This window comes from Pelodiscus sinensis, chromosome 9 (assembly GCF_049634645.1).
Source record: "Pelodiscus sinensis isolate JC-2024 chromosome 9, ASM4963464v1, whole genome shotgun sequence".
NCBI classification, from domain to species: Eukaryota; Metazoa; Chordata; order Testudines; family Trionychidae; genus Pelodiscus; species Pelodiscus sinensis.
Window position 1 is genome coordinate 50,172,837 of NC_134719.1, and position 27,547 is coordinate 50,200,383.

Below are 27,547 nucleotides of genomic sequence, written 5' to 3' on the forward strand. Positions count from 1 at the left end.
CCGGGGGGCAGCAAGCTGGGACCGGAGGACCTTGAGCAGGGCATGGAGGAGGAGCCGCCACGCCAGCAGGACCCCCCGAGTAGTCCCAGGAGAGGAGTCAGCAGGATCGTCTGGGGAGGCCACACCATGTAAGTGACGTCACTGTCCCCTTCCCAGGGGGAGGGTCCAGGGAGGGAGACCAGGGTCCGCGCACGTGGCCCTTGCTTACCATGTATCATGCAGCAACCTGTGCATGTGTGAGCATGTGCCATGCCACCCCTGGGCAGGTGGATGTAGCTGTGTGCCGCACAGGGGCCATGGCCTGATAGTCACACGTGTGTGTGAAGAGACCTGACATGCTCCTGACCCCAGGGCACAGCAGGATGCCCTCCCTTCACAAGTCCCCTCTAACTTCTCCCCCCCACTTCAGCCACACTATACACAGCACATGGGCCTGGGTGCAGTCTCGGGGCAGCTCTCACTCCTGGGGATAGCCGGACATTCCGACCATGGCCTCTGTGCAAGCACAGTGGCTCTGATGGTGCAGGGCACGGTGATCCTCACCTCGCAAAGCGGGGCTGGGCTTCACCCACTGTGTCCCCAGTGAGAACTGACCACTTCTCTTCTTTCTCCACAGCCGCACCAGCTGCGCGTGTAGGGCGCACCACCCCGCCTGGGACATCCTTCTGTACCCGAGGGCTCAGCAGGTCCACCCAAACACTGCAGGGGTACCAAAAGCACAGGGTGCAGGCTAACCGGGATTTCCGGTGGGAGCTGCTTGCCCAGGGTAATGCCATCTGTGCCCATCTGCCAACCCTGGTGCAGACCGTGCTGCCTCGTGCCACTCCAGTGCCTGCTGCCTCCCCAGCTCCTGCTCCTCCTCCTCCTCCTTCTCCCTCTACTACCTCTCCCTCCTTAACCTCCACACCCTCCTCCTCAATCTCCATACCCCCCACCTCAACCTCCACACCTTCCTCCCCATCATCCCGGGAATGCCGAGGCCCCCGCACTTGCCGTGCTTGGAGACACTTGGCCAGGTGAGACCCTCACCCCAGAGCCCTGAGCTTCCCCTCCCCCTTCTTCCCCTTGCTTTCCCCTTCCAGCTCCCTCCTCCCAGGTTTCCTCCTCCCCTCTTCCACCCTGTCTTCTCCCTCTCCCACCTCCTTTCCCCAGTCTCCCCAGAGTTTTATCCCCCCCCCCAGTTTTGTTAAATAAAGAGAGTTTATATTTTTGAAAATACATGTATTTTATTTGACATCAGGAGGGGGGGGGGGGGGGAGTGGAAGTCAGGAAAGCAAGCAGGGATTCCTGAAACCTGACTGCCGGGGGAGAGGGGCCTCAGATAGCCTCAGGCAACAGCCACACAAAGATACTCCTTACCTAATGCCCTAACCCTGAACTGGTTCTGGCTGGCTTTAACTCCGAATCAGTGTCCATGCAGTGTGGATGCGGTATTTCAAAATAGCAAAATGCTATTTCAAAATGTATTTTGTGTGTAGATGCGTTATTTTGAAATAACTTATTTTGAATTAACTATTTTGAAATAAGATATTTTGAAATAACACTGTAGTGTAGACATACCCAGAGTCTTTGTGTACAAAATGCATCATAGTAGCTTAAATATGCCTGGAGACAGTTACAACTATTCTTGAAGCCTTCTGAAAAGTAATGTATTTTTTTTGTTTAACCAAATATAATGTGCAGTTTTTCTCTTTTCACTTGAGATTGTTTAGATTATTAACCGTGCAATGCTATGAATTTTAGCTTGTGCAGTATAGCATTTACAATATGGCATAGTAACTACTATTATAAACCTCAGCACTCTTATTTCTTACACTGCTGATGATTTTTTCTGAATAATGGTGGATGTTGATGAGGGGATGGAACTAGTCTTCCCTAGATAGTAGAAGAAGAACAAGATGCAGCCAGTTTTCCGTAGATTGTTTTAAGTGAGTGAAGTCCTAAGTTTCTTCCCTGTAATGACTTTTTAAAAATTCCAGACAAGAATGAGGTGAACTAAAAGTGGCTCACAAATTCTTAGTGCAGCTCATGAATCTATTCTCTTCCCTCTTCCCTCCCCATTGTAACCTATTGTCATGTCAAAATCTGAGATGTGGAAGGTCAGGCCTTGTGGTTGGTTGGTAGGCCAGGAACCAGAGCCAAAGATCTTAGCTGTAGTCAGGCGCTGAATCAAGTTCAGAACAAAGCAAGACTTGTGCAAAGAGCTGGTCTGAATCAGATTAAGGTCTCTGGAGTCTGCCACTACTATCAGGCAGGGGAGAGTTCCAAGACATAAAGTTACATTGAAAAAATAGCTGCTGTTTCATTTGTAAAGGTAATATTCCTACCCTGAGAGTCAAAAAAAATTGTTTTGTTTTGTGAAAGTTATCTGGTTTCCATGGAAAATTTCAACTTTGTAAAAGAACTAAACACTTGGGCTACGTCTAGACTGGCCCCTTCTTTGGAAGAGGCATGCTAATTTCTAACTTTGGAATAGGGAAATCTGCGGGGGATTTAAAGATCCCCCGTGGGATTTAAATAAACATGGCCGCCGCTTTTTTTCCGGATTGGGGAAAAGCCGGAAAAGAGCATCCAGACTGGCGTGATCCTCCGGAATAAAGCCTTATTCCTACCTGAAATTATTAAATCCCCCATGGATTTCCCTATTCCAAAGTTAGAAATTAGCATGCCTCTTCCGAAGAAGGGGCCAGTGTAGACACAGCCGAAATGTATGATCCAGAAAGGTCTCTTTTCTTATCTTTGGGTCAGGTTCTCTCTCTGAATTATATTTCCCATGATGCACCCAGCCATGAGTGTTCCATAATATACCAGCATATCTCAGCAAGAGGGTAGACTATGATGCATTATGGGAAATGTATTCTAGCAAGGAATCCTGACCCATAGAAGGAATGGCTGCATGAAGAACTGAGAGTCCCATACAGAATTTCTAAATAATTTTTTTAAGGTTTTGGCCAACATTTTTGGCTCTCAATTTTTTAATATATTTTATATTCAGTTCTAATATCAGCATAGGAATATACCGCCATTCTTTGTAAGGCATCATCCAGTGTCTGATTTCTTCTGTTCTTCATTTAGCATTTGAAAATATTAATAAAGCAGAAGGAAGTCTCTTTTGCTAAATCCTTAAGCTCTTTCTCTAATGTATTTATGAGTCATTGCTGTGACTTTGAAACCTGTGTTTGAGCTTCTGGTAGATTTCTGATCCAAGAAATCTGGGATAAGAATCCCTTTCCATGTGCATGTAAACTATTCTCTGAGCTTCATCAAAACAAGACTGAGTTGGTTCTTGAATATTTCTGATAATAGCTTCCCTTGCAGGACTATCAATGTTAATCTGAAAAATAAAGCAAAATTAAAGGAGTTACAACAAAAATATTGAGGGCAGAAAATAAAAGATGAATCTTGGCAGTCTGCAGTCTATTCCTTATATCTATATGATTGGGTTTCTCACCAGGTTGACTATGGAGCACCCAATGGCTCCTATTGGTCAGAACTTCTGAAGAACAGGCCTTAAGTTACCTAACTATGGATACAGGAGGAAGATATTATGAAATATTAAAATCTATTATTTAAAAATCTTGTTTCAAAGTGTTTGTCTCCTTGACTTAAACTTAGGTTCCTATGTTCATATTTAGATAACTGAAGGCCTGTTTTTCAGAAGTTCTCACTGAAATTGGTGGGATACTTTGGGTGCTCATCACTCTTGAAAATCAGGCTATGCAAGTCACTGTAGCTTCTGGGTTATTATACAACAGAGATTGTACATCAATCTGGTTTAGGAAATGGATTATTCATTATAGAGTATGAGACTCAGGAGTCAAGTGAAGATTTTCAGTGAATGAGTAGAAGGTTTGTGGATATATAAGAGCTATCACTGCTGGTAGAAAGGTACTGCAAATAAAAATTGAACCTCACTATGATCTAGCAGATTAACTAAGACAATAGCATTTCAAGAAAACATTTGGTAAGTTAGACTTGCTCTGATAAATTAAACTTGGTCTATTAGAAACTGAAAGATGAGTTGGAGGGATGTGAATTAATGTAATCTTTGATGTATGAAGATCTTGTTGTACCAAGAGTATGTGGATTTCTTTTTTTAAGGTGCAATCTATGCCTTCCTGGTTACTGCTGTGTTTTTGTTTTTGTTTATACAGACTATATTGAGATTACTATCAGCTTCCATTTAAAAAAGAGAAAGTTTCAAGCCCTAATTTTGCAGAATAAAATTTGAAAATAGGAAGCAAGTGTATTCCTAAAAGCTCAAGACTAGAAGACACATTAAGAACTCATAAATTATTATTTTAACAATTTTTATGCTGATCTCATGAGTATGAGAACTTTGTCATGATTATTCAGTATCTGAGGCTGGCTACACTGCTTTTCATTTGTGAAAATCAAATGCAAGGTTATCCATTTTGGAGCATGTGTATTTTCTGATGGAATCTCTTACAAATATTCATGCAAAGCTCAGGAAACAGTGAGCCAACCAATCAAGCTCTTCTTCACTGCCCTGTTGCCAAAAAACCTAATAAAAAATCCGTCACATTGATGGTCTTGCATCAGCCAATTCTCAACAGGGATGGAACTGGGTGGAGATCCTACTTAATTTCTAGACACAGTAAGAGCAATATTATCTAGTGTGGCCCTGTACCAGTCACAAAGCTCTTTAGACTGACATTTCTGATCATCATTGAAAGCTTGGTTTATAGTCTGGCTGGTGTGACTCTTGTGCCTCTCCGGAAATGGTGACGTGCTTGCTTTTCCTTGGCAGGGGAACATTCAGCCCTCCCCCAGAGCTCTGGCTCCACAGCTCCCATTGGCTGGGAATGACGGCCAATCGGAGCTGTGGGGCTGGCACCTGGGGACCAGAAGCAGCACGCAGAGTCACCTAGCCTTGCCTCTGCCTAGAAGCAATAGGGAAATGTTACTGCTTGTAGGGAGCCACTTGAAATGAGTACCACCCAGATATGGCACTCCTCAAACCCTGGCACACCTAAATTCCCTCTCTGAGCCTGAACCCCCTGCATCTTCCTGCAGTCCTAATCCCTGGACCCAGCCTGAACCCCCTCCTGCATCCCTAGCCTAGATCCCCTTCCTATATCCCAAACACTAAGTTAAAAAGAATATTTGACTCATCGGCACCTCTCATCCTCCCAACATGATGGATATCAAAAATTTTACTGCACTTAGTCCAGTCTTTTCATATATAAGGGTCTTATGTAAAGTCTACTGAAATATATGGAAAGACTCTCATTGGTGTCAACAAGCTTTGTATATTTCCCTAAAAGAATGGGGAGAAACCCCAGAAATTTAGATCTAGAACCTAATCTGCCTCAGTTTCAATAAGGTTAAAATACTTAATTAACTACTTCACAGAAGGGTGCTGCAAAGAGGTTTAATCAAGTAAACATCTTTACACTGCTTTATACAGTGAGTGCAACTGCCAAGTATTGTTGAATTTTGCAAATTGCTGCTTTCAGTTTCAACAGATAACATGTACACATTTTTAACATAAACATCTGTGTGTGTGTGTGTGTGTGTGTGCATGTGTGTGTGTGTGTGTTTACACATGCATGTGGGAGGGAGGAGCAGATCAGTTTTTACAATGTTTATTCACCTCTTTAGGTGCCAAAGGTTGAATGTAATTTTTAAAAATTTTCCTGGCCACAGAAATTCTTTTCCTCCTTGATGCAATCTTCTTGTAAGTTTCACATGCAAGCCAGAATTCAATGTTCTCATCACTGTACTCTGTCTTCAGGTAGGTCTTGTACATTACAGGCCCATCTGAAAGGGTTACAGAAATCTAACATTATAAACTATAAATGCTACACGTAGGAAGACAATTCAAGAAGGATTTGCTCAGCTCAGAATGAAAATGACTAGATAAGAATTATGGACCAGTTTCTGATATTTTTATTTATGTTGTATAGTTTCTGATTCCACAAGGAATCTTACAGAAGACAATGGGGCTACTTACAGGATAAGGTACTATCCAAACTCAGGAAGGGTATCACAGACTACTTTTAAATAAGTAAGGAATTCTTCTGGCCCTTTTTGTTTTATATTGTTTAGAAAAATGTGAGACTGTTAATAGAATGGCTTTTAAAAGAATACTTAGGAAATAAATGCCTACTCAATGTGATACTCAAAAGGTTAAGGCTTTGATAGTCTTCTTTTTAAATATGCTTATAACTCCCTTAACATTAGTGAGAGTTGCACATGTACACAGAAAGCAGAATACTGAATAATTTCCCTCTCATCTTTGGTTTAAAAGTCACAAAACATGTGTGTGTGTGTGTGTGTGTGTGTGTGTGTGTGTGTGTGTGTATAAAATTTATTATTTTGAAAATTCAGCTATGCAATGAAGTGAAAAATTTCTAAACCTCAGAAAATCATGGTATGTCTGGAAAAAAAGGGAAAGAAGGTTTTAATTTTTCATTTTCCCCCTTGTTTCTTCAAATGAAAAGATAACTTTTAGTGCTGTCATCATTGTAACTAAGAAATCTGCTAGAATTTTCTCTCCAGTAATTGAAAGGATTTGCATATTTCAATTCCAGTGCACATTAACGGTACAGTACACCCTTGTTGTAACTAATCCTGGGGATCAGTGTTCCCTGTAATCTGTGTGCTTGTGCAGCCAGTCATGAGAGATCCAAATGCTGCCCAACTGATTATCAAAGCACCCATTGCTAGGTTTTTTGTTTTAACTGAGGGGACACATTCACACATATCTCAGTGCACATAAAATTATTCTACACATGGAGGGGGGAAAATTAGAGGGAACATTGCTAGGGATGCAAGACAGCTGTTTAGTCTAGCCAGTTGTTCCATATAGCAAAAGGGGCATGATGGAGACAGAGGTTCTCTGGCCACAGGCCATCGTGAGCAGGGTGGATGAGATCTGTGGACCATGTTTGACATAACCCAAGTTTTTCTATTGCAAAGGGCCTTCTTTGTTTTGTCCAAACATCCTGAATCCTATTGATTTTGGTTTCATTGGTGGTAAGAAGTGCTCTGTGATAAGAAGTTGCACCTCCACTGACTTCAAGTGAAGCTTCTCACTGTTCACGTACTTGGCCTTTTGCATCATCCTTCCTGAGAGCTTATTCATATTGGGAAACTTCCCAACTATACAAGAAAAAGGTTGGGTCTAACTTAGGTGTTACTACTCAAGAAAGAGATTGTGGCATCATTGTGGATAGTTTTCTGAAAACATTTGATCAATTGTGTAGCAGCAAAAATGAATAACATTAGGAACCATTGGAAAAAGACAATAAGACAGGAAATATTATAATGCCACTATATAAATCCATACTGTTACTGAGACATTGAATATTGCATGCAGTTCTGGTCTCTCCATTTCAAATGAAATGGAAAAGATGCAGAAAAAGGCAACAAAACTATTAGAAATATGGAATAGCTTCTATATGAAGATAGATTCAAAAGACTAGAACTGTTCATTTTGGAAAAGAGAATATGACAGAGATTTATAAAATTATGAGTGGTGTGGAGGAAGTGATTAAGGAAATGTTTTTAATATAAGAATTAGGGATCTATCTGCCAATGTAATTAGCAGGCAAGAGGTTTTAAACAAATGGAAGTACTTCTTCATATAATGCATAGTTAATCTGTGTAATTTGTGGCCACGAGATGTTGTGGGGGTGAAATCTATAAGTGGGTTCAAAAAATAATTAGATAAGTTCATGGGGTATGTCTACACTACAGTGTTATTTCGAAATATTTTATTTTGAAATAGTTAATTTGAAATAAGTTATTTCGAAATAGCGTGTCTACACACAAAATGCATTTCAAAATAGTGTTTTGCTATTTTGAAATAATGCGTCAACACTGAGTGGACGCTGAATTGCATTTAAGGCCGGCCGGAACCAGGTTTGGCAGGGCATCAGGTAAGGAGTTACTTTGTGTGGCTGCTGCCTGAGGCTAGCTGAGGCCTGTGCTTAAAGGGACTCCCCCTAGACAGCCGGTTGTTGGCTTTCCCTACTTGCTTGCCTGCCTCAATGACGGACAACAAAGCATTTTGTTTCTGGTTGCCCTCTCTCAGGACACCACAGCACTCTGTAACATGGAGTCAGAACTGCCCTGGGCACTCTGGTGCTTCTTGTGGATGCATTGCTGCGAGCCTGGCTGCACTTTCTGCGGACTGCCATCTGGGAGGTCCATCGGGGGACTGTCAGTATCCAGGGGGCTCGATGGGACAGCTTCCACCCTGAGGAGCACTAAGAGGCTCCCTGGTCTGCCCCACTAGGGGCTTATGCCTCATTCCTCCCTCATGTCCCTTTCACTTACCCCTTCCTAACCCCCTTTCCTGATGTCACATAAAAGACATGTATGTTCAAAAATAGAAACTGAGTTTATTGAACAAAACTGGGGGAGGGGGGATAAACCTCTGGGGAGACTGGGAAAAGGAGGTGGGAGAGGGGAAGAGACAGAGTGGGAGAGGGGAGGGGGAAACCTGGGAGGAGGGAGCTGGAAGAGGGAAGTAAGGGGAAGAAGGGGGAGGAGAAGCTCAGGGCCTAGGGTTGGGGGTCTCGCCGGACCAACTTGCTTTTCATGCAAACTTGCTCCTGGGTTCGCATGTGGCCTTTAGTGGCCAGGCTGGCAGCTATCCTGCCATAGACAGCTGTGTTACCCCATCTAGTGCGGAGATCTTGGATGCTGGGGGCATTCCCCCAAACCTGAATAAGGTCCATGATCTCCACCCTGGACCAGGAAGACGCCCACCTTCTCCGGTCCCTGGCAGGCTCCTGGGAGCTGACAGACTGCTCCTGGGGAGTGGTGGAGGGCTGTCTGCCAGTGGCTTACTCATATTTTGGGGTCACTGGGTCAGGGGCAGTGACTGCTGGCTCTGAGATGGCAGGCTTGGAGCTAGCAAGGCACTGTGACCAGAGTCAACCCCTTTAAGGGTCCAGGGAGAGAGGAGGGAGAGGAGAGTTCTTGGTTGAGTCTGGAGTGGCCACCAGGGCACCCTGGGAAGGCTGATGGCCCCCTATTTCGATATAAGTGTCTACACAGCACTTACTTTGAAATAGCTATTTCGAATTTGGTGTTATTCCTCGTGGAATCAGGTTTATCAACTTTGAAATAAGCGCTTCGCTATTTCGAATTAATTTCTAAATAGCGTTTTGGCTGTGTAGATGCTAATAAAGTTATTTTGAAATAATGGCTGTTATTTCGAAATAACTTTGCTGTGTAGACATGCCCATGGAGAATAGGCCAATGAATGGCTATTAGCTAATATGTATAGGGATGCAATACCATGCTCTGGGTGTCCCTAGACTCAGATGGTCATATTTGTGGACTGGATCACTTGATAATTTATCTGTTCTGTTAATTCCTTTTGAAATATTTGGCTTTGGCCATTATCAGATGACAGATAACTGACCTAAATGGACAATTGATCTGACCCAATATGGCCATTCTTATATCCTTTTCTTTGATTTTTGTGTTAAATACATAAAAATCTTGCCGTTTGCAGCTCTTTTAGTATTTGTTTTGAAATTTGAAACAATGGTGGTACTTAAAAATGTATGGATAATTTTAAGGGTTTATATCATGACCAAAGAATATTTATGGTTTATTTCTATGAATGCCAGAAAAATTCATGGTGAAAATACAAGATGGGACAGCTCCTTAAATATGAAGGATTAACATATGTTGTGGGAAACCATTTAAATGAAGCAGGCACTTAAGAGTTAGTAGGGAGTGGGGTCTGTTGCATATAATTATAAGCCATACATTCAGTATCTCTGTTTAAGTCTATTCTTTTTCGTGCTCATCAGAGATATACATTTAAATTCCAAGGCTTGTCCTTTGAAGGAGAAGGCTTCCATTTAGAATGAGAACTGAGGACATTGATGATATTTTCATCCTCTGGACAATTCACCTAAGCTTACCAATAGATTTCCACCAGAACTTCAAGCATCACTGCCCATCCATCAAACATTCTAGAACATTCCCATACTACCTTCTTGATACTATGATCAGCTTCAACAACAGAATCCTTTAGACAACCATATACATGACACCAATGGATTCAGCAACCATTCTGGACACACCAAGAAATCCATTTATCCACAGTCAACCACTTAGGGTATGTCTAGACTGCATCCCTCTGTCGGCAGAGGGATGCAGATTAGGCAGGTTGACTTTGCAAATGAGGCAGGGATTTAAATATCCCGCACCTAGTTTGCATAAAAATGGCCTGCAAGGAGGTTTACAGGATCTGTCGAAAAAGGCTTTCTTTCTCGACAGATCCCCCTCTAGACTGCCGCTTTTTTTCAGACAATGTGCTGAGTCTGCAAAATACGGCAGCTATTTTTATGCAAATTAGGTGTGGGATATTTAAATCCCTGCCTCATTTGCAATGTCAACCTCAGTCGGCAGAGGGATGCAGTTTAGACATACCCTCTGTTACCACAGAATTTACTCCAAGGAGAAAGTCCGTGGTATGAACATAAACAAACTAATAAAAAGTCTTCACCAAACAAGGACATGCTACCAGCAAAACAGATCACATCATAGAATGAGTCACACAAATATCTTGGGAGAAGCTGCTTCACAACAGGAAAAAGCCGACATTAAACATTTACCCCTAGTTTTCACCAGCACTCCATGCTGGAACCCACAGTGGATTTCATCAAACTACAACCCATACTTGAAGGGACCACATATTAAAATAAATCTTTCCTAAGCCCCCTCTTCTGGCCTTTAAACAACCTCCCAACCTTACCAAGATCATTATCAGAACCAAGGTTCCCATGCACTAAGACACACCAATTCAATACAGCATTAGATTCTGCCATAATAACAAATACAAACCTGCAGATGTTTGTCCATTGCTACAATGATCAATACTCCTCAGAGCACACCTTTCAAGACTCATACGTCCTGTATCAAATGCCTATATCAACCTGTGGTGTACCACAACTAGCACATCCAGTGTTCCAAAACAACAGTGTCACAAACACTTTTCACAAAGCAGTCACTCCATATTTGACCTCTCAGTCCTCATCCTCAAAGTAAACCTGTGGAAAGTCAGATTTCTTTTGCAAGATGAGACTAGAAACTTAAATTTATAAGTTTGCTGAAACTTAAAACCATTGACTTAACATAGATGCTGGATTTATGGTTTATTACAAAAACGTGTAACATATCCTACTATCTGATAACCCTTAATGGCTTACTTAATTTTAACTGGTCTCCTACAGCATTTGTGAATTCCTTTTTGCTTAATGGCCCATCTGGGTTTATATTTAATTAGGATGCTCTGGTTACCTTCTCCAGAACTGAGGAAGAGCTCTGTGAAGCACAAAAACTTATCTCTTGTAGCAGCAGAAGCTATTACCTCACCTATCTTTATCTCATGGAAGAATTCATAGTGACTAATTATATTCCATGGACATCAAGAGCATTAGTAATTGATTTGCTATTACAATTCTTTCATTCATTTTCCTTTTTAACAGAAGGCAGTTTCCATAAAACACAGTAAATGAGATATTCTATTAAATCATCTGAGCCCTCCCATCCTTATTCACATATTTCTAAATAAGGGTTAGGTAACTGGTAAATATCTCTGCTAGAGTACAAACATACAACTACTTACATTTAGTAGTCATCAGCTTTTCAAAAGATTGGGACCACTGTAGCACTTCCTCCAGTGACATTCTTTGCAAAAGTGGAAAGGTTATTGTGGGATTAGAATTGAAGTTAACTGTGTGTCTAATGTTAGGTTTAAAAATAAAGCTAAAATAAAAAGAAAGTATTGTTGCATAATTCTAGACAGACTTTGTGCAAATTCATTTCTGAACATCAGAGGAGAGAGAGAACTAATCTCAAAGAAAAATAAATTTCTAAGAGTCATATCCTGAATTGTTATAAATCAGTGTAGCTTTATGTATACCACCTGAGTCTGTTGGTCTTATAATTTTTCATATCCAACCACTGTTAATTTAAAAGAAATGCCACTGTACATTCAATTAATGTAAGAGATTAAAAAGAATATGCATCATAATACATTAGCCTCTAATCAAACTGGAAAGAGTTGGCATTCTTGCTTGATCCTTCCAGTTACTGAAACCCAACTATAGCCACTTAAGTACCATAAAGTTCAAGAATAATCCATATTTGATTAAAAGCAGCGTTGGCTTGTGGATAGCGAGTGCTAATGAATGCTCTGCACAACAGCTGTTTGCTTGTTTTGTAGTTTAGTGTGTGGTGATTTCTTAGGTTTGTTTGATATAATTCTAGGACAGATATCACTGCTGTGTGTTTATAAGAAGCTAATCTTTTCTCAGGAAATTTCTGGACAATTTAACATATATTTTTGGTAGAAATGTTGTGAGCACCAAACTGTGGTCTCAGCTATTCCATATTTTCCGCTCACACAATTGATTCTTGTTCAATTAGGACTTTTCTCGTGCCTAACTGACCCCCCCCCCCCCTTTATATAAGTACTTGAGGTGTGAGGTTAAGGGTAGAAAAGAAGTTGCATCTGGTTCCTGAGAATGCTTATTCTTTGATAAAACTGCTTTTGGGTCATATCTGCTGTTACTGACGGATGCATTTTTACTGCTGTCAGCATTAGTGCTTTTATACAGAGCAAGTGACATTCCTGTTTGTCAGTTTCCCTGAGCACTAGCAAAACTGCCTTCTTATTTCAGTTTCTGGATATAGAACGAGGAATACAGAGGCTTTTGAAAGAGCGTGTTTGCTCTTCCACAAAAAAAAGGGGGAAGAACAAATGCGTTCCCTGGACATGGAAAAACTGTATAGTCTAGACATACCCAAAGGGAAGACCTTGTTTTACCATAAACTGATGAAATATATTGAAGTCGCTGTGGGGAAAATGAATATGGGCTATTAAAATGTTAAGTATCAGAGGGGTAGCTGTGTTAGTCTGCATCTGCAAAAGTGACGAGGAGTCCTGTGGCACCTTAGAGACTAACAGATGTATTGGAGCATAAGCTTTCATGGGCAAAGACCCACTTCATCAGATGCATGTAGTGGAAATTCCAGGGGCAGGTATAAATATACAGGCATAAGAAAAGAGTACCAACCAAGAGTAAGGCTAGAGACAGATAACAAGATCAATTCAGTCAGGGTGGATGAGGCCCACTTAGAGCAGCTGATGTGGAAGTGTGAACATCAAGAGAGGAGTAACTGCTTTTGTATTTGGCTAGCCTTTCATAGTCTTTGTTTAATCCTAAACTGATGGTGTCAGATTTGCAGATGAATGTAGCTCAGCAGTTTCTCTCTGAAGACTGTTCTTGAAGTTTTTTTGTTGCAGGATGGCTACCTTTAAATCTGCTACTGTGTGTCCAGGGAGATTGAAGTATTCTCCTACAGGTTTTTGTGTATTGCCATTCCTGATATCTGATTTGTGTCCATTTATTCTTTTACGTAGGGACTGTCCAGTTTGGCCAATGTATATAGCAGAGGGGCATTGCTGGCATATGATGGCATGTATTACATTGGTAGATGTGCAGGTGAATGAACCCATGATGGTGTGGCTGATCTGGTTAGGTCCTGTGATGGTATTACTGGTGTAGATATGTGGGCAGATTTGGCACTGAAGTTTGTTGCATCTATTGGTTCCAGAGTTAGAGTTACTGTGGTGTGGTATCAGAGGGGTAGCCGTGTTAGTCTGAATCTGCAAAAGCGACGAGGAGTCCTGTGGCACCTTATAGACTAACTGAAGTGTAGGAGCATAAGCTTTCGTGGGCAAAGACCCATCTGACGAAGTGGGTCTTTGCCCACGAAAGCTTATGCTCCTACACTTCAGTTAGTCAATAAGGTGCCACAGGACTCCTCGTCGCTTGTGGTGTGGTATATAGTTGCTGTTGAGAATTTGCTTCAGGTTGGTGGATTGTCTGTGGGCGAGGACTGGCCTGCCTCCCAAGGCCTGTGAAAGTGATGTATCGTTGTCCAGGATGGGTTGTAGATCACTGATGATGCATTGGAGAGGTGTTCTGTTGGTTTCTTTGTTGGGCTTGTCTTGTAGTAGGAGGCTTCTGGGTACACATCTGGCTCTGTTGATCTGTTTCCTCACTTCCTCGTAGCTTGAAACTACAATACCCACCCGAGGAAGTCCAACAATGAAACCAACAGAACACCACTGGCCATCACCTACAGTCCTCAGCTAAAACTTCTCCAACTCATCATCAGTGATCTACAACCCATCCTGGACAATGATCCATCATTTTCACAGGCCTTGGGAGACAGGCCAGCCCTCAGCCACGGACAACCCACCAACCTGAAGCAAATTCTCAACAGCAACTGTACACCACACCACAGTAACTCTAACTCTGGAACCAATCTCTGCAACAAACCGTGGTGCCAGTTCTGCCCACATATCTGGCAGTGGGGATGAGTGTATAATAAAAGGGTGTAGGACCCAAACACTCTGTGTTAAATTCATCCCAGGTATAGCTCAGTTAACTTTAGTGGGCTTATATCAGAAGTTGAATTTGGACAAAGATGTCTATGCCTGAACACTTCAAATAAAAATAATCCTATTACTTACAGCATAAACAAAATGCAAATATATTGATCTTCTGTGAAGCAACAGCATGAATAAGTGGTGATCAATATGTGCAACCATGATGACGACATGGGTATGGGAAAATATTCAGCATAAAGTTGTGTCTTTAGATTTCTTGACTTTTTTAGTCAGGAGGCTAAATCCCTCATATCTTGTTGGATTATGTGACTGCAGAAGTATAGTATTACTTACTTAGAACTGATCCCATTTTCATCTTCTCTGAATAGCTTACAAAGCCAACAAATATTTGAGCTCATTCTCCTAAATAAAGAAAACATGTGAGATTTGGAACCTGATATATCCAGTCTGCTTAAAGTCCACTTGAGTTTTAGAGAGCTGACCAGTTCCAACTGTTTTCCTCCTTTTACATAAAGGAGATATGATTGGCATTGATCACACCTGTAAAACCGGAATTAACTGTTTAAATTCACTTACTATATTTATAGAAATATTCAATAAGAATGATGGCATCTTCACTCATCTCAATGGATATTTAGCCCATGGCTCTTGAGCATTAATGAAAAAATAATTGAAAGACTTTATTTTTAAAAGTTTGTTAAGGGCCTAATTGAAACAAATTAAATTATTCCATTTTAAAAGAGACTTGTTTCTTTGGTATTTTTTTTTAAAGAAAACCATAAATGTAGCAATTTCCTCTCTTTATAAAATAACACATCAGTAATCCCACAATCCCAGATACATAACTCTAGAAAAGCTTGAGTCTTATTAAAATCTACTGCAATGCTATTCCTAACTTTGACTTTTTCCTAGACCTTTTTACAGGGCTTTATGTTTTTCATTCTCTTTTGTTAAGAAGTAAAGTATTCCTCTTAAAAATATTTTGAAGCATACACTATAAATATGCCTTGAGAGATTTAGGAGATTTGAGGCCTGACTCCAAGTCCATTAAAGTCAATGGGAATTTCTCCAGTCACAGGCTTTGAAACTTGTATGTAAAAGCTCAAGACTTTTAAATTGAATAACTTTGAATTTGTTATTGGGATATGCTGAACTACTATTAATACAAATTGTTGATCAGATTTAATAAACTTGTTCTGATATATGGTTCCTGTCCGTAACTAGGGGTACTGTCTGTGTTGTTGCAATGAGGAAATATCTATACTAGGATATTATTTGTGAAGTAAAGAATCTGTATCCCTTCTCCTTTTTATTTGTAGTTTTTTTATTAATTTGTCCATTTCCTTCTTTAAGTAATACCATATATTCTGAAGGCTGAATTCTTCCATACATTTATGTATAATGTTGTGTTATGAAGCAGGTCTTTCTCTAAGATGAGCAGGGCCACGAATGGGAAGTGAGGGAGGCAGTTGCCTTGGTTCCCAGTGATTTAAAAGGGCCCAGGTTTCTGGGCTGCTACTGTTGTTGCCATGGCGGAAGCAGTGGCCAAAGCCCCAGCCCTTTTAAATTGCCACCAGATGGTCCTGATGGCTCTGAGGGCTGGGTCAGGGAGATGCAGCACAGTCTAGGTGGTGACGAGGGCTGGCTATTCCTATCCCACCTCTTCTGCCCAAGGCTGAGTCCTCCCCATTGCTGTTGACAGGCCTGAAAATGAATTCCTGGATAGATACATCTAGAGTTAGATTACTACACTATTCTCAGTCTAGAGTTACATTACTACACTAATCTAATTAGTGTAGTTAGATTACTAGGGTACGTCTACATTACAACGTTAATTCGAACTAACCAACTAAGCTAATTCAAACTAACGGATCCAGACTAAAAAACTAGTTCGAATTACCGTTTTGCTAATTCGAACTAGCATGTCCACATTAAGTGGACCCTGAAGCAGGCTTAAGGATAGCCGGAAGCAGTGTCGGCAGGACATCAGAGGAGGACTTAGAGCGTGGAGATGCTGTCTCAGGCTAGCTGAGGGCTGTGCTAAAAGGGTCCCGACCCCCACCCTGGACAGACAGTTCTCAGGGGTGCCCCACTTGCAAAGCAGTCCTGGCTTGGAGTGCACTGAGTGCCCACATTGGGCATATCACAGCACTCGGCCATCAGCCCGGCTGCACTTGCCGCAGGCTGCCATCTGGGCAGAGGGGGCAATTGGGGGGCTGCAGGAGAGCTTCCACCTCCAGAAGCCCGCAGAGCCAGCCCAGTCCTCCCCATCGGGGGCGCGTACCCCATTCCTCCCTCACCTCCTTCCACTTACCCTTCCCTAGCCCCTTTTCTTGATGTACAAAATAAAGGACAATTGTGTTCAAAAATGGAATCTGTCTTTATTGAACAAAACTGGGGGAGACTGGGAAAAGGAGATGGGAGAGGGGAAGAGAGAGGGTGGGAGAGGGGAGGGCAACTAAAATGATCAGGGGTTGGGAATAGGTCCCCTATGAAGAGAGGCTAAAGACACTGGGACTTTTCAGCTTAGAAAAGAGGAGACGGAGGGGGGACAGGATAGAGGTCTCTAAAAGCAGGAGTTGGGTGGAGAGGGTGCATACAGAAAAGTTCTTCAGTAGTTCCCATAAAGAAGGACTAGAGGACACCAAAGGAAAGGAATGGGTAGCAGGCTACAAACTAGTAACAGAAAGTTGTTCTTGACAAAGCAAAGAGTCAACCTGTGGAACTCCTTGTTGCAGGAGGCTGTGAAGGCTAGAACTAGAACAGAGTTTAAAGGGAAGTGAGATCAAGTCATGGAGGTTGGGTCCATGGAGTGCTATTAGCCAGGGGGTAGGAGTGGTGTCCCTGCCCTAGGTTTGTGGAAGGCTGGAGAGGGATGGAATGAGACAAATGGCTTGGTCACTGTCTTCGGTCCATACCCTCCAGGGTTCCTAGGGTTGGCCGCTGTCGGCAGACAGGCTGCTGGGCTAGATGGACCTTTGGTCTGACCTAGGACGGCCATTGTAAGCTCAGGGCTCAGGGTCAGGGGTCTCAGGGACTACCTTGATTTTCATGCACACCTGCTCCTGGGTGGCCAGGCTGGCCGCTCTCCTGCCCTAGCCGGCCACTTTCCTGTGCCTAGTGCGGAGGTTGTGGACGAGGTCCACGATGTCCGCACTAGCCCAGGTGGGTGCCCGCCTCTTGCGGTCCTGGGCAAGCTCCTGGGAGCCGCCAGCCTGGTCCCGGGAAGAGGGGATGGGCTGGGGGGCATCGGGTGGGTGGCTCGATCCGTGCCAGGTGCAGGATCTGCTGGCTGGGTGCTGGCAGGCTTGCACCTGGCACGGGCACCGTTGCCAGCCCGTGCCCCTTTAAGGGGTTGGGGGCCGGGAGGGGGGCAGATGAGTTTCCCTGGTGTTGGCCAGAGTGGCCACCAGGGAAACCTGGGGAGGGCTAGCCTCCCACTAGTTCGAATTAAGGGACTACACACCCCTTAATTCGAACTAGCTAGTTCGAACTAGGCTTAATCCTCGTAAAATGAGGTTTACCTAGTTCGAACTAAGCGCTCCTCTAGTTCAAATTAAATTCGAACTAGCGGAGCGCTAGTGTAGCGCCTATTAAAGTTAGTTCAAACGAACGTCTGTTAGTTCGAACTAACATTGTAGTGTAGACATACCCCTACACTAATATGTTCAATCCTATTCAACATATTCATAAATGATCTGGAAAAAGGGGTAAACAGTGAGGTGGCAAAGTTTGCAGATGATACTAAACTGCTCAAGGTAGTTAAGACCAAAGCGGACAGTGAAGAACTTCAAAAAGATCTCACCAAGCTAAGTGACTGGGCAACAAAATGGCAAATGAAATTTAATGTGGATAAATGTAAAGTCATGCACATTGGGAAAAATAATCCCAACTATACATAAAATATGATGGGGGCTAATTTAGCTACAATTAATCAGGAAAGAGATCTTGGAGTCATCGTGGAGAGTTCTCTGAAGACATCCACGCAGTGTTCAGTGGCAGTCAAAAAAGCAAACAGGATGTTAGGAATCATTAAAAAAGGGATAGAAAATAAGACAGAGAATATCTTATTGTCCTTATAGAAATCCATGGTACGCCCACATCTGGAATACTGCGTACAGATGTAGCCTCCTCATCTCAAAAAAGATATATTGGTATTAGCAGGGCTCGCCGTATCTGTCAACAAACTTCTGTTGACAAAACCCTGTAGTCTAGACGTACCCTGTGAACCATGGAATTCTTAAATTCATCTCTCTCACAATTGGGACAGAGTCTTAGAGCCTAAAATCAACGGAACTACATCAGTTTACACCAGCAAAATACCCATTAGGTTTCCTACCAGAAATTAAAATGCATATTTGTAAAGCACCATAGCTGATAACACTATATGAAGTTTTATCCCCTCAAAACCAAGAGAATACATTCCAGTATCCTGGAGAATGCTGCTAGAATAATCTTAGCTCTATGGCTTTGCACAGTTCCCTGCACAATCACAGCTGGTTTTTCTAAATTGTATGTGTACTGTACGGGCAGTCCCCGGGTTACGTACAAGATAGGGACTGTAGGTTTGTTCTTAAGTTGAATTTGTATGTAAGTCGGAACTGGTACATATTGTAGGGGAAACTCAAGCCAAACATTTCTCCAGAGCTCAGTTTTATTCTCCCACACCTCACTTCCCTCAGTCCTTTATTCTCAGGCTGAGGTGTCTGCTGAGAAAAGCCGCTCCGCATCTCCCTGGTCTGCTGGGGGGAGGGGAGGGGCGCTAGCTTCGCGTCTCCCTGGTCTGCTGAGGGGAAGCAGCTAGTGCGGGGTTGCCTCACCCCATTTGTAAGTAGGGATCCGATGTAAGTCGGATCCATGTAACCTGGGGATTGCCTGTATGCCCCAAACATGCCCACAAGCAAAACTGAAATAATGTATTCAGCTGAAACCCCCACTGAAATTTAAAACAGACTTCAAAGTGAGTAACTGGGTACTTAATCCTTTCAAAAATAAGGCATGTATTTAGGCATCTAAATATAGATTTAGCATCTACCTTCAGTCCCCCATTTTTGAAATACTTATCTGCAGCCTTTATATATATTAGATAACTGGAGTGGAACACAAACAAAACATAACCTGGATGGCTTGGTTTTAAGATATAAGGTAATCTACATTGTTGAACTCTTTATTAAACTATGAGTTAATAACAAATATATTTTTGTGGGGTGATTACTGTCTGGAAAACTGTATTGTAAAAGTAGACTGTTTTTTTCTTACAGCAAAGATACATTCTTTAAACAAATATGGTGTCCTAGAGCTTGAATAAATAAGGGTATGTCTACACTACAAAGTTAATTCGATCTAACAGCCGTTAGTTCGAATTAACTTTAATAGGCAATACACATACAAACCGCAAGTTCGAGCTTAATTCGAACTAGGTAAACCTCATTCTACGAGGACTAACGCCTTGTTCGAATTAAGTAGTTTGAATTAAGGGCTGTGTAGCCACTTAATTCAAACTAGTGGGAGGCTAGCCCTTCCCAGCTTGCCCTGGTGACCACTCTAGGCACAACCAGGGAAACTTGTCTGCCCCCCTCCCGGCCACGGAGCCCTTAAAGGGGCACGGTCTGGCTATGGTGCCCGTGCCAGGTGCAAGCCTGCCAGCACCCAGCCAGCAGACCCTGCACCTGGTACGGCACGAGCCAGCCACCTACTGCCACCCAGCCCTCCACCTCTTCCCAGGACCAGGCTGGCGGCTCCCAGAAACCTGCCCGGGGCCGCATGAGGCGGGCGCCCGCCTGGTCTAGTGCGGAGATCGTGGACCTCATCCAAGTTTGGGGGAGGCGTCCAACGTCCACAACCTCTGCACTAGGCACAGGAAAGTAGCCGTCTGGGGCAGTATAGCTGCCAGCCTGGCCACCCAGGAGCAGGTTTGCATGAAAATCAAGTTGGTCGAGTGAGACCCCGACCCTGAGCCCTGAGCTTAGAACATAAGAACATAAGAATGGCCATACTGGGTCAGAGCAAAGAGCCATCTAGCCCAGTAGCCTGTCTGCTGACAGCGGTCCACACTAGGTACCCTGGAAGGGATGGACCGAAGACAATGACCAAGCCATTTGTCTCGTGTCATCCATCTCCAGCCTTCCACAAACAGAGGCCAGGGACACCATTTCTACCCCCTGGATAATACCACTCCATGGACCTAATCTCCATGACTTTATCTAACTTCTCTTTAAACTCTGTTATAATTCTAACCTTCACAGCCTCCTGAGGCAAGGAATTCCACAGGTTGACTATTTGCTTTGTGAAGAAGAACTGTCTGTTATTAGTTTGAAGCCTGCTACCAATTCATTTCATTTGGTGTCCTCTAGTCCTTCTATTATAGGAATGAATGAAGAACTTTTCTTTATGCACCCTTTCCACACCACTCGTGCTTTTATAGACCTCTATCATATCCCCCCTCAGTCTCCTCTTTTCTAAGCTGAAAAGTCACAGTCTCTTTAGCCTCTCTTCATATGGGACCTGTTCCAAACCTCTGATCATTTTAGTTGCCCTTTTCTGAACCCTTTCCAAGGCCAAAATATCTTTTCTGGGGTGAGGAGATCACATCTGTACACAGTACTGAAGATATGGCGTACCATAGTTTGATACTTTCCATCCTCCTTGTTCCCTTGTCTTCCCCCTTTCAGCTCCCTCCTCCCAGGTTTCCCCCTCCCCTCTCTCTTCCCCTTTCCCACCTCCTTTTCCCAGTCTCCCCCAGTTTTGTTAAATAAAGAGAGTTTCTATTTTTTACCACGTGTCCTTTATTTTGTACATCAGGAAGGGGGGGGTTAGGAAGGGGTAAGCGGAAGGATGTGAGGGAGGAATGGGGTACAAGCCTCCGATGAGGAGGACTGGGGTGGCTCTGCGGACTCCTCGGGATGGAAACTCTCCTGCAGCCCCTCCCGACTGACCCCCCCGGATGGCAGCCTGCGGCAAGTGCAGCCAGGCTGATGTCCGAGTGCTGTGATGTGCCGAGTGTGGGCACTCAGGGCACTCCAAGACAGGATTGCTTTGCTGTCCCTCATCGAGGTAGACAAGTGAGCGGGGAACCCTGAGAACTGTCTGTTCGGGGTCGGGGTCGGGTCCCTTTAAGCACAGCCCTCGGCTAGCCTGAGACAGCAGCTCCATGCTCTAAGTCCTAACCTGATGCCCTGCCAGCACTGCTTCTGGCCAGCCTTAACTTTGGTTCAGGGTCCACTCAATGTGCTAATTGAGGGTCAGGGGTTCAGGGTCTGCAAAATGCTAATTTGAACTAGTTTTTAGGTCTAGATGCACTAGTTGGAATTAGCTTAGTTCGAATTAACTAATTCGAATTAAGTTAGTTCGATTTAGTGCTGTAGTGTAGACATACCCTAACATACTGTGCTGTTCACTACTCCTTTGTTTGAAACATTTGATAATACACCGTATTTCTTTGCCTGTTATCTAATATACTTTTTGAAGCACTATTATATGAATTTGATCATTTTATCTCAATTTGTTTTTTTCCCCCTGGAAGGCTTGTCTGCACAGAGGATTAGGTTGTGTTTCAGCCATTGGTACTAGCTATTTGTGTAGCTGTACTGTTGCACCTCATAATGTAGACAGGGTATGCTGCATTAGTCTGGTCAGGGCTGGTTCAAACTTCACTGGGCCCTTTGCAATGTGGTGGGATGGGGCTCTGGGCCCTGCAGAAATGGTAGCGATAGGGGCAGCTAGTCCTCAGCACTGCCCAGATGGTGCACATGTCCCCCTGCCAGCCTTTATCACTGCCTGGACTGTGCCACCTGGGGCTCTGGCAGCAATTTAAAGGGCCCAGGGCTCTGACTGCTGCTGCTGCCACAGTAACAGCAGTGGTGGCACGGAGCCTCAGGCTCTTCTAAATCACTGGGCCCTGGGGCAACTTCCCCTTTTGCCCTGTCGGTGGCCCTGACTCTGGTGCTTCTTATGCCAGTTTCAATCAAGCGATGATCCACTGGTGCAAAGAGTGGCTTCAGCTGCCTACATTAGGTCACATCTACTGGACCCTTAAGTGTGGCTTCATTTACTTGAGCAGAGTATTATCCCAATGAACACCATTGCAGAATCAAGCCCTAGTATTTTGACCCGGGGGTTACACTGGTGGCAGGCTGCAAATGGCTGTAATCAGAACAAATATATAAAGTCAGTAAGAGCTGAGTCATTTTTTGAAAGCTGCCATTATGTCAGGGGTGGGCAATAATTTTTTGCTGGGGGTCACTTTGGAAATGTTTGAAGTGGCCCCAGGCCGCACAGGAAGGGGCGGGGCATTGAGCAGAAGGGGCATGGCCAAGATGTGTCCGGGTTCCCCAACCCCAGAAAATGATTGGTCTGGGGTTGAGGGAGTGCCTTTGCCTCCATCCCATGTTCCCCCAAGGTGCCCATGCCCCTGGCATGAGAGACTTCCCTCACTTCTCTGCCCCTAGGCCAATTAGGGGCCGGGGGAGTGCGCTGAAGCCTCCTATGCTGCCACCCCCCTCGTGAGCAGCATGCGGTACTTCAAAGCGCCATGTGCTCCTGGCAGGGTGGGAGGAGTCTTTGTGCACTCCCCTGCCCCCAGACCAATTACGGCCTGGGGGCTGGGGAGCACGCGAAGCCTCCTCCAGTCTCCCCTCACACTGCGAGCAGCGCACGGTGCTTCAAAGCACCACATGCTGCAGGCAGGGTGAGGAGGCTTCACATGATCCCCTGCTCCCAGGCCCATTAGGGCCTGGGGGTGCGGGAGGGTGCAAAGCCTCCTCCGCTCTCCCCCACCCTGAGAGCAGCGCACAGCACTTCAAAGTGCCGCGTGCTCCTAGCAGGGCGGGAGGAGGCTTTGCATGCTCTCCCACCCCCAGGTCCTAATTGGCAGGGATGGGGGAGCAGCAGGGCCTCTGTGGGCTGGATCCACTCGCTTAGTGGGCCGGATCCTGCCCATGGAGGCTCTTTTGCCCATCCCTGATGTAGAGCCTAGTTTTATTGGCTACTTAACAACTTATGTAATCATTTACACCTGTACCAAGTGTGCACCCTGCGATAGGGTTGCCAGATACCAGTCAGTCCAATTGGGCAGCCCTACACTGAACAAGGTGCAAAGCATCGAAGATTTGGACCCTGTGTTTTGCAATTTCATTCATTTATTGCTTTTATATCACTGTATTTTAATTGCCTTTTAATAATGGTAATTGCATCAAGATCAAGGTTTTCTGTCTATAGAATATATACAGCCTGCACATCTATGTGCAGCCTTTCCCTCACTGAAATACCATATGCATCCTCAAGAGGTCACTTCTAAGTAATTCAGTCTCTGTCATGCTCAGCAGTTAGACTATCTGAAGAGCCTAAAACCAAAATACCATTGAGTTCATGAGGACAGAATTTTATCCTAGGTTATCAGTTGTGAGACTGTTTGCAAAATTAAAATACCTTTTTCCTAAATATTTTGCTTTTTTTGGATTATTGAAATTTCTTTCTATTTCATGCTTCTGCTTGGTCTTTAGTTGGTTTATGGATTTAACTTTAATATTTGTAGCTTAATATTTGTACTAAATATATTAACACCCATTCTTTCTTGAAACTGATGGTGTATGTAACGCTGCATCTGAAAGGTTTTTTTTTGTATACTGTACTTTTATAAACAGAAGCTTCCCTCTCTAATTTATGTTGCGCAAGTGTCAAGTTACCTAGTTATGTTTCAGTTCATATGCAGAATTTGGCAGAAAGAGTCACTGCATTCTCCCTCTCCAGAGCTTGCTTTCTTTCTTTCTTTCTTTCTTTCTTTCTTTCTTTCTTTCTTTCTTTCTTTCTTTCTTTCTTTCTTTCTTTCTTTCTTTCTTTCTTTCTTTCTTTCTTTCTTTCTTTCTTTTATACAGTTTGAAATGTTGTATTTTTAGTGAAAAATGGGTTATCCCACTTAGTTGTGTTATTGCACTTCTCATGAAGTTTCAAGTGCTTCGTTCTGCAGAAGTGTGGTTGTTTGGGTGTCATATTATGGGAAAGCCTGTGGTAACTTTGGTAACTTAAGCCTGTAAAGTGTTGGGTGCCCAAATTTAGCAGATGTGCTCTCTGCACCATTCAGGAGGTGACCTGGGTTTTTAAGTCTCAGCATTTGCAGATTCCACTTCTCATGCAAAAACGGTTTTTAGAAAAAAAAAATCCTTACACTGCTCACCCTGACATTCTGCTGCTTAGCCTATTTGCACTGCTTATTAAAAGCTGTATGTAAAAGCTCAATTTTTATCCTAATACTTTCATTCCCTATCTGAGCCTAACACTGACTGTTCATAATAAATTTCATTTGTCAGTTTTTAGCTACTGTATCCACACACGAGTCTGTTTATAAATTACATAATGAAACAATATAAACATTTCTTTCATAATATTTTTAAAACACTGGCATACAAATAATAAGATAAGAATAAAATGAATGAATATGCTAAGTTAGATTAATATATTAATGGAAATACATGGTAAATTACAAGTCTAGAATTTTTATGCAGTTCTTTTTCATCACCATTCCTTTTTCTTTCATAGCCCTTCCCCACACATGAATCTTCCGAGACATACGATTGGTATATTTGTTGTTTTGCTCTGGACTAGCACAAAAATATTCTATACTGTTGATAACTGCTACATTCATGTGAGTTTCAAAGGGAATACTGTGGATTTAGTTCAGAGGAGGTGTTTTCTATTTTCCAATGTTGTGTGCAAATTACACAAATCTCTTCTTCGGTTTATGATAAAGCTTTTCCACATAGCTCATGATAAGTATTTTAGCATGTAAGATTGTGCATTTCCAGCAGATTTCATTTCCCAAAAGGCAAATCTCAGGGCCCTAGCTGAGTTAGTACAATATATGAATGAATGAAGTAGTCCCACACATTCTGAGAATGAATCACACTTTTGGTAGTAAATTAATCTAAAATCTAGAGCTGTTCACAAATGGAAAGGATATGAGTAATTTGTTAATATAGGTCTCTCATGACTGTCGTTAAAATAATCTATAATGAGAGAACATCCTGTGAAACAGAAAAATGTGCTAATAGATCAAAAAGCAAGGCCATTATTTTGAATAAAACTGTAAAGTACATTTAATTCAAGTATGAAAAGATTATGGCCTATCAGGCTGTAAAGAAGCTATTTACTCTATTAGTATGCAGCTATTTTGACGGTTTGTATATTGAAGACTTCATAAGGAAACCTTTATGATAAAAGTTTAATTTCAGTTTAACCTCTCCGTTTTCAGTTTATTGCATAGAATCATATTGATCTTAACCTACTGAGAATTTATTACAGAAGGTTCATATGGACGTACATTTGTTTGCACATTTAGAAAACAGGTCCTGCTGCCGTAAGAGTGACCTTATAAGTGTGTGACGGGAAGTATATCCTGGAGAGAAAAGCCATACCTTTATCTGCCAAAGGAAATATTCAACTTCAATTTAAATTCCAAAAAGAGCTGTACAAAATCTTATACTTACAATTTTTTTTCTTGGATTGTCACCCTCTTTTAAATGTTTCATTTAGTATTAACACTTGTCCAGAGAGGCAAGTTTCCAAATTCCATCCTTAGCATTCTTCTTTATATTCTTGTAAAACAGAAGTATTGTCATACTTTGGTTGTATCCACACTGATTGTGCTGTTGCCTGACTCCTTTCCTGAAAACATATGTGCAAATAGTGTATGTGGCTAATATGAAAAATAAAGTTCCATTGGGCTCCTGATGGACCACTGATAAAGAGGCTGTGTGTTCTGGCACTATTGTGACCTCTGTAATGATCAACTGAAAAGAAGAAGTATTTTACATTATTGAAATCCTTTTATGCATTCTCGGTCAGGGCCCATTCTGTGACTAATATTTTCCATCTCTCGATCAAATGACACTGTACGAAAAAGTTAGAAAAACACTGTTGAAAAAAGATAACCATTCCACCGTGAAAACTGGCAAATTCATGTAATAGTTGTGATAAAGAAGTGATTACCTACAGTTGTTTGGTTAGTATTATTTTTCTGCTCGGAAAGTATATTCTCTTTGAGTTCTTTAGTATGATAGGTGTTGTAGATGTGCATTTTCAATCTATTTAAACATATTGCACTGTGTTTGAGCCTGAAGCACTATGTTAAAGGAGGACTTGTTTTTACATTGCGTGAGGAACTTTATCATTGTCATCATAGTTGGCAAGAAGGGTATGTCATCAGTACAGAGTTAGATCAAATTATCTGCACTTTAGTTATTCTCTCAAGTTAGCCTCAGTCATAGAATAATAGAATCAGAGAATTGGAAAAGACCTTAGGAGGTGATTGAATTCAACCTCCTGCTAAAAGCAGGATCAATCCCAACTAAATCATCTCAGCCAGGGCTTTGTCAAACTGGGACTTAAAAACCTCTAGGGATGGAGATTCCTCCACCTCCCTAGGTAACCCATTCCAGTGCTTTACCACCCTCCTAGTGAAATAGTTTTTCCTAATATCCAATCTAGACCCTCTACCATTGCAACTTGAGACCATTGCTCCTTGTTCTGCCATCCGTCACTACTGAGAATAGCCTCTCTCTATCATCTTTGGAACCTCCTTCCTCCTCCTTCAGGTAGCTGAATTCTTTCTCCGAGAATTGTCTGAGGACTTTTATGTCACTCCTGCATACACAGGGAAATTGTGGCATTAGCAGTACTTGCAGGATTAGTGGTACTTGAGTGGCACCAGTTCGTGTCTGAATCAGCAGATGATGAGTTCTGGTTGCTTAAGTTTTAGTCTAAGTTAATACCATGTAGGAATGAATGAAGTAGACCCACACTTTTAAAGAATTAACTGCCTATGGTGGTGGATTTTCCCTATGGTGACAAGGACAGCTGAGCAAAATCTGGGTGGCATTATGACCATTAGCGCTAGAGCTGTCATGACATTGGGGCAAACCTGAATGAATGGCTCTGTGACCTGTCACTTGGTTCCTCCACTTGTACCATAAACAGTGAACCATTTGAAGGATTATTTTTGTTCCCCAAGGAAGTCAGATGAGTCCTACCCTGCTGGTTTTGAACCTCTATTCTAGGAGATAGGCGATAGGGTGAAAGATTTCCTTCAGTGTACTCTCATGGGGTATGTCTACACTACAGCACTAATTCGAACTA

The 27,547-nt window shown here is 42.7% G+C and overlaps 1 protein-coding gene across 2 annotated transcripts; it reads right to left on the reverse strand.

Moving 5' to 3' along the window:
- Window positions 1-1,319: 1,319 nt before the first annotated feature.
- Window positions 1,320-26,188, reverse strand: RGS13 (regulator of G protein signaling 13). 2 transcript variants are annotated; one of them, XM_075936742.1, is made up of 5 exons: window positions 25,900-26,188; window positions 14,753-14,821; window positions 11,624-11,685; window positions 5,618-5,784; window positions 1,320-3,334 (listed from the first exon to the last, which is right to left on the reverse strand). In XM_075936742.1, exons 2-5 carry the CDS (start codon window positions 14,815-14,817, stop codon window positions 3,146-3,148), a joined length of 483 nt encoding a protein of 160 aa, XP_075792857.1. In that variant the 5' UTR covers window positions 14,818-14,821; window positions 25,900-26,188; the 3' UTR covers window positions 1,320-3,145. The 2 variants fall into 2 exon arrangements, with proteins under 2 accessions (XP_075792857.1, XP_075792858.1); XM_075936743.1 differs by lacking the exon at window positions 14,753-14,821.
- Window positions 26,189-27,547: the final 1,359 nt, after the last annotated feature.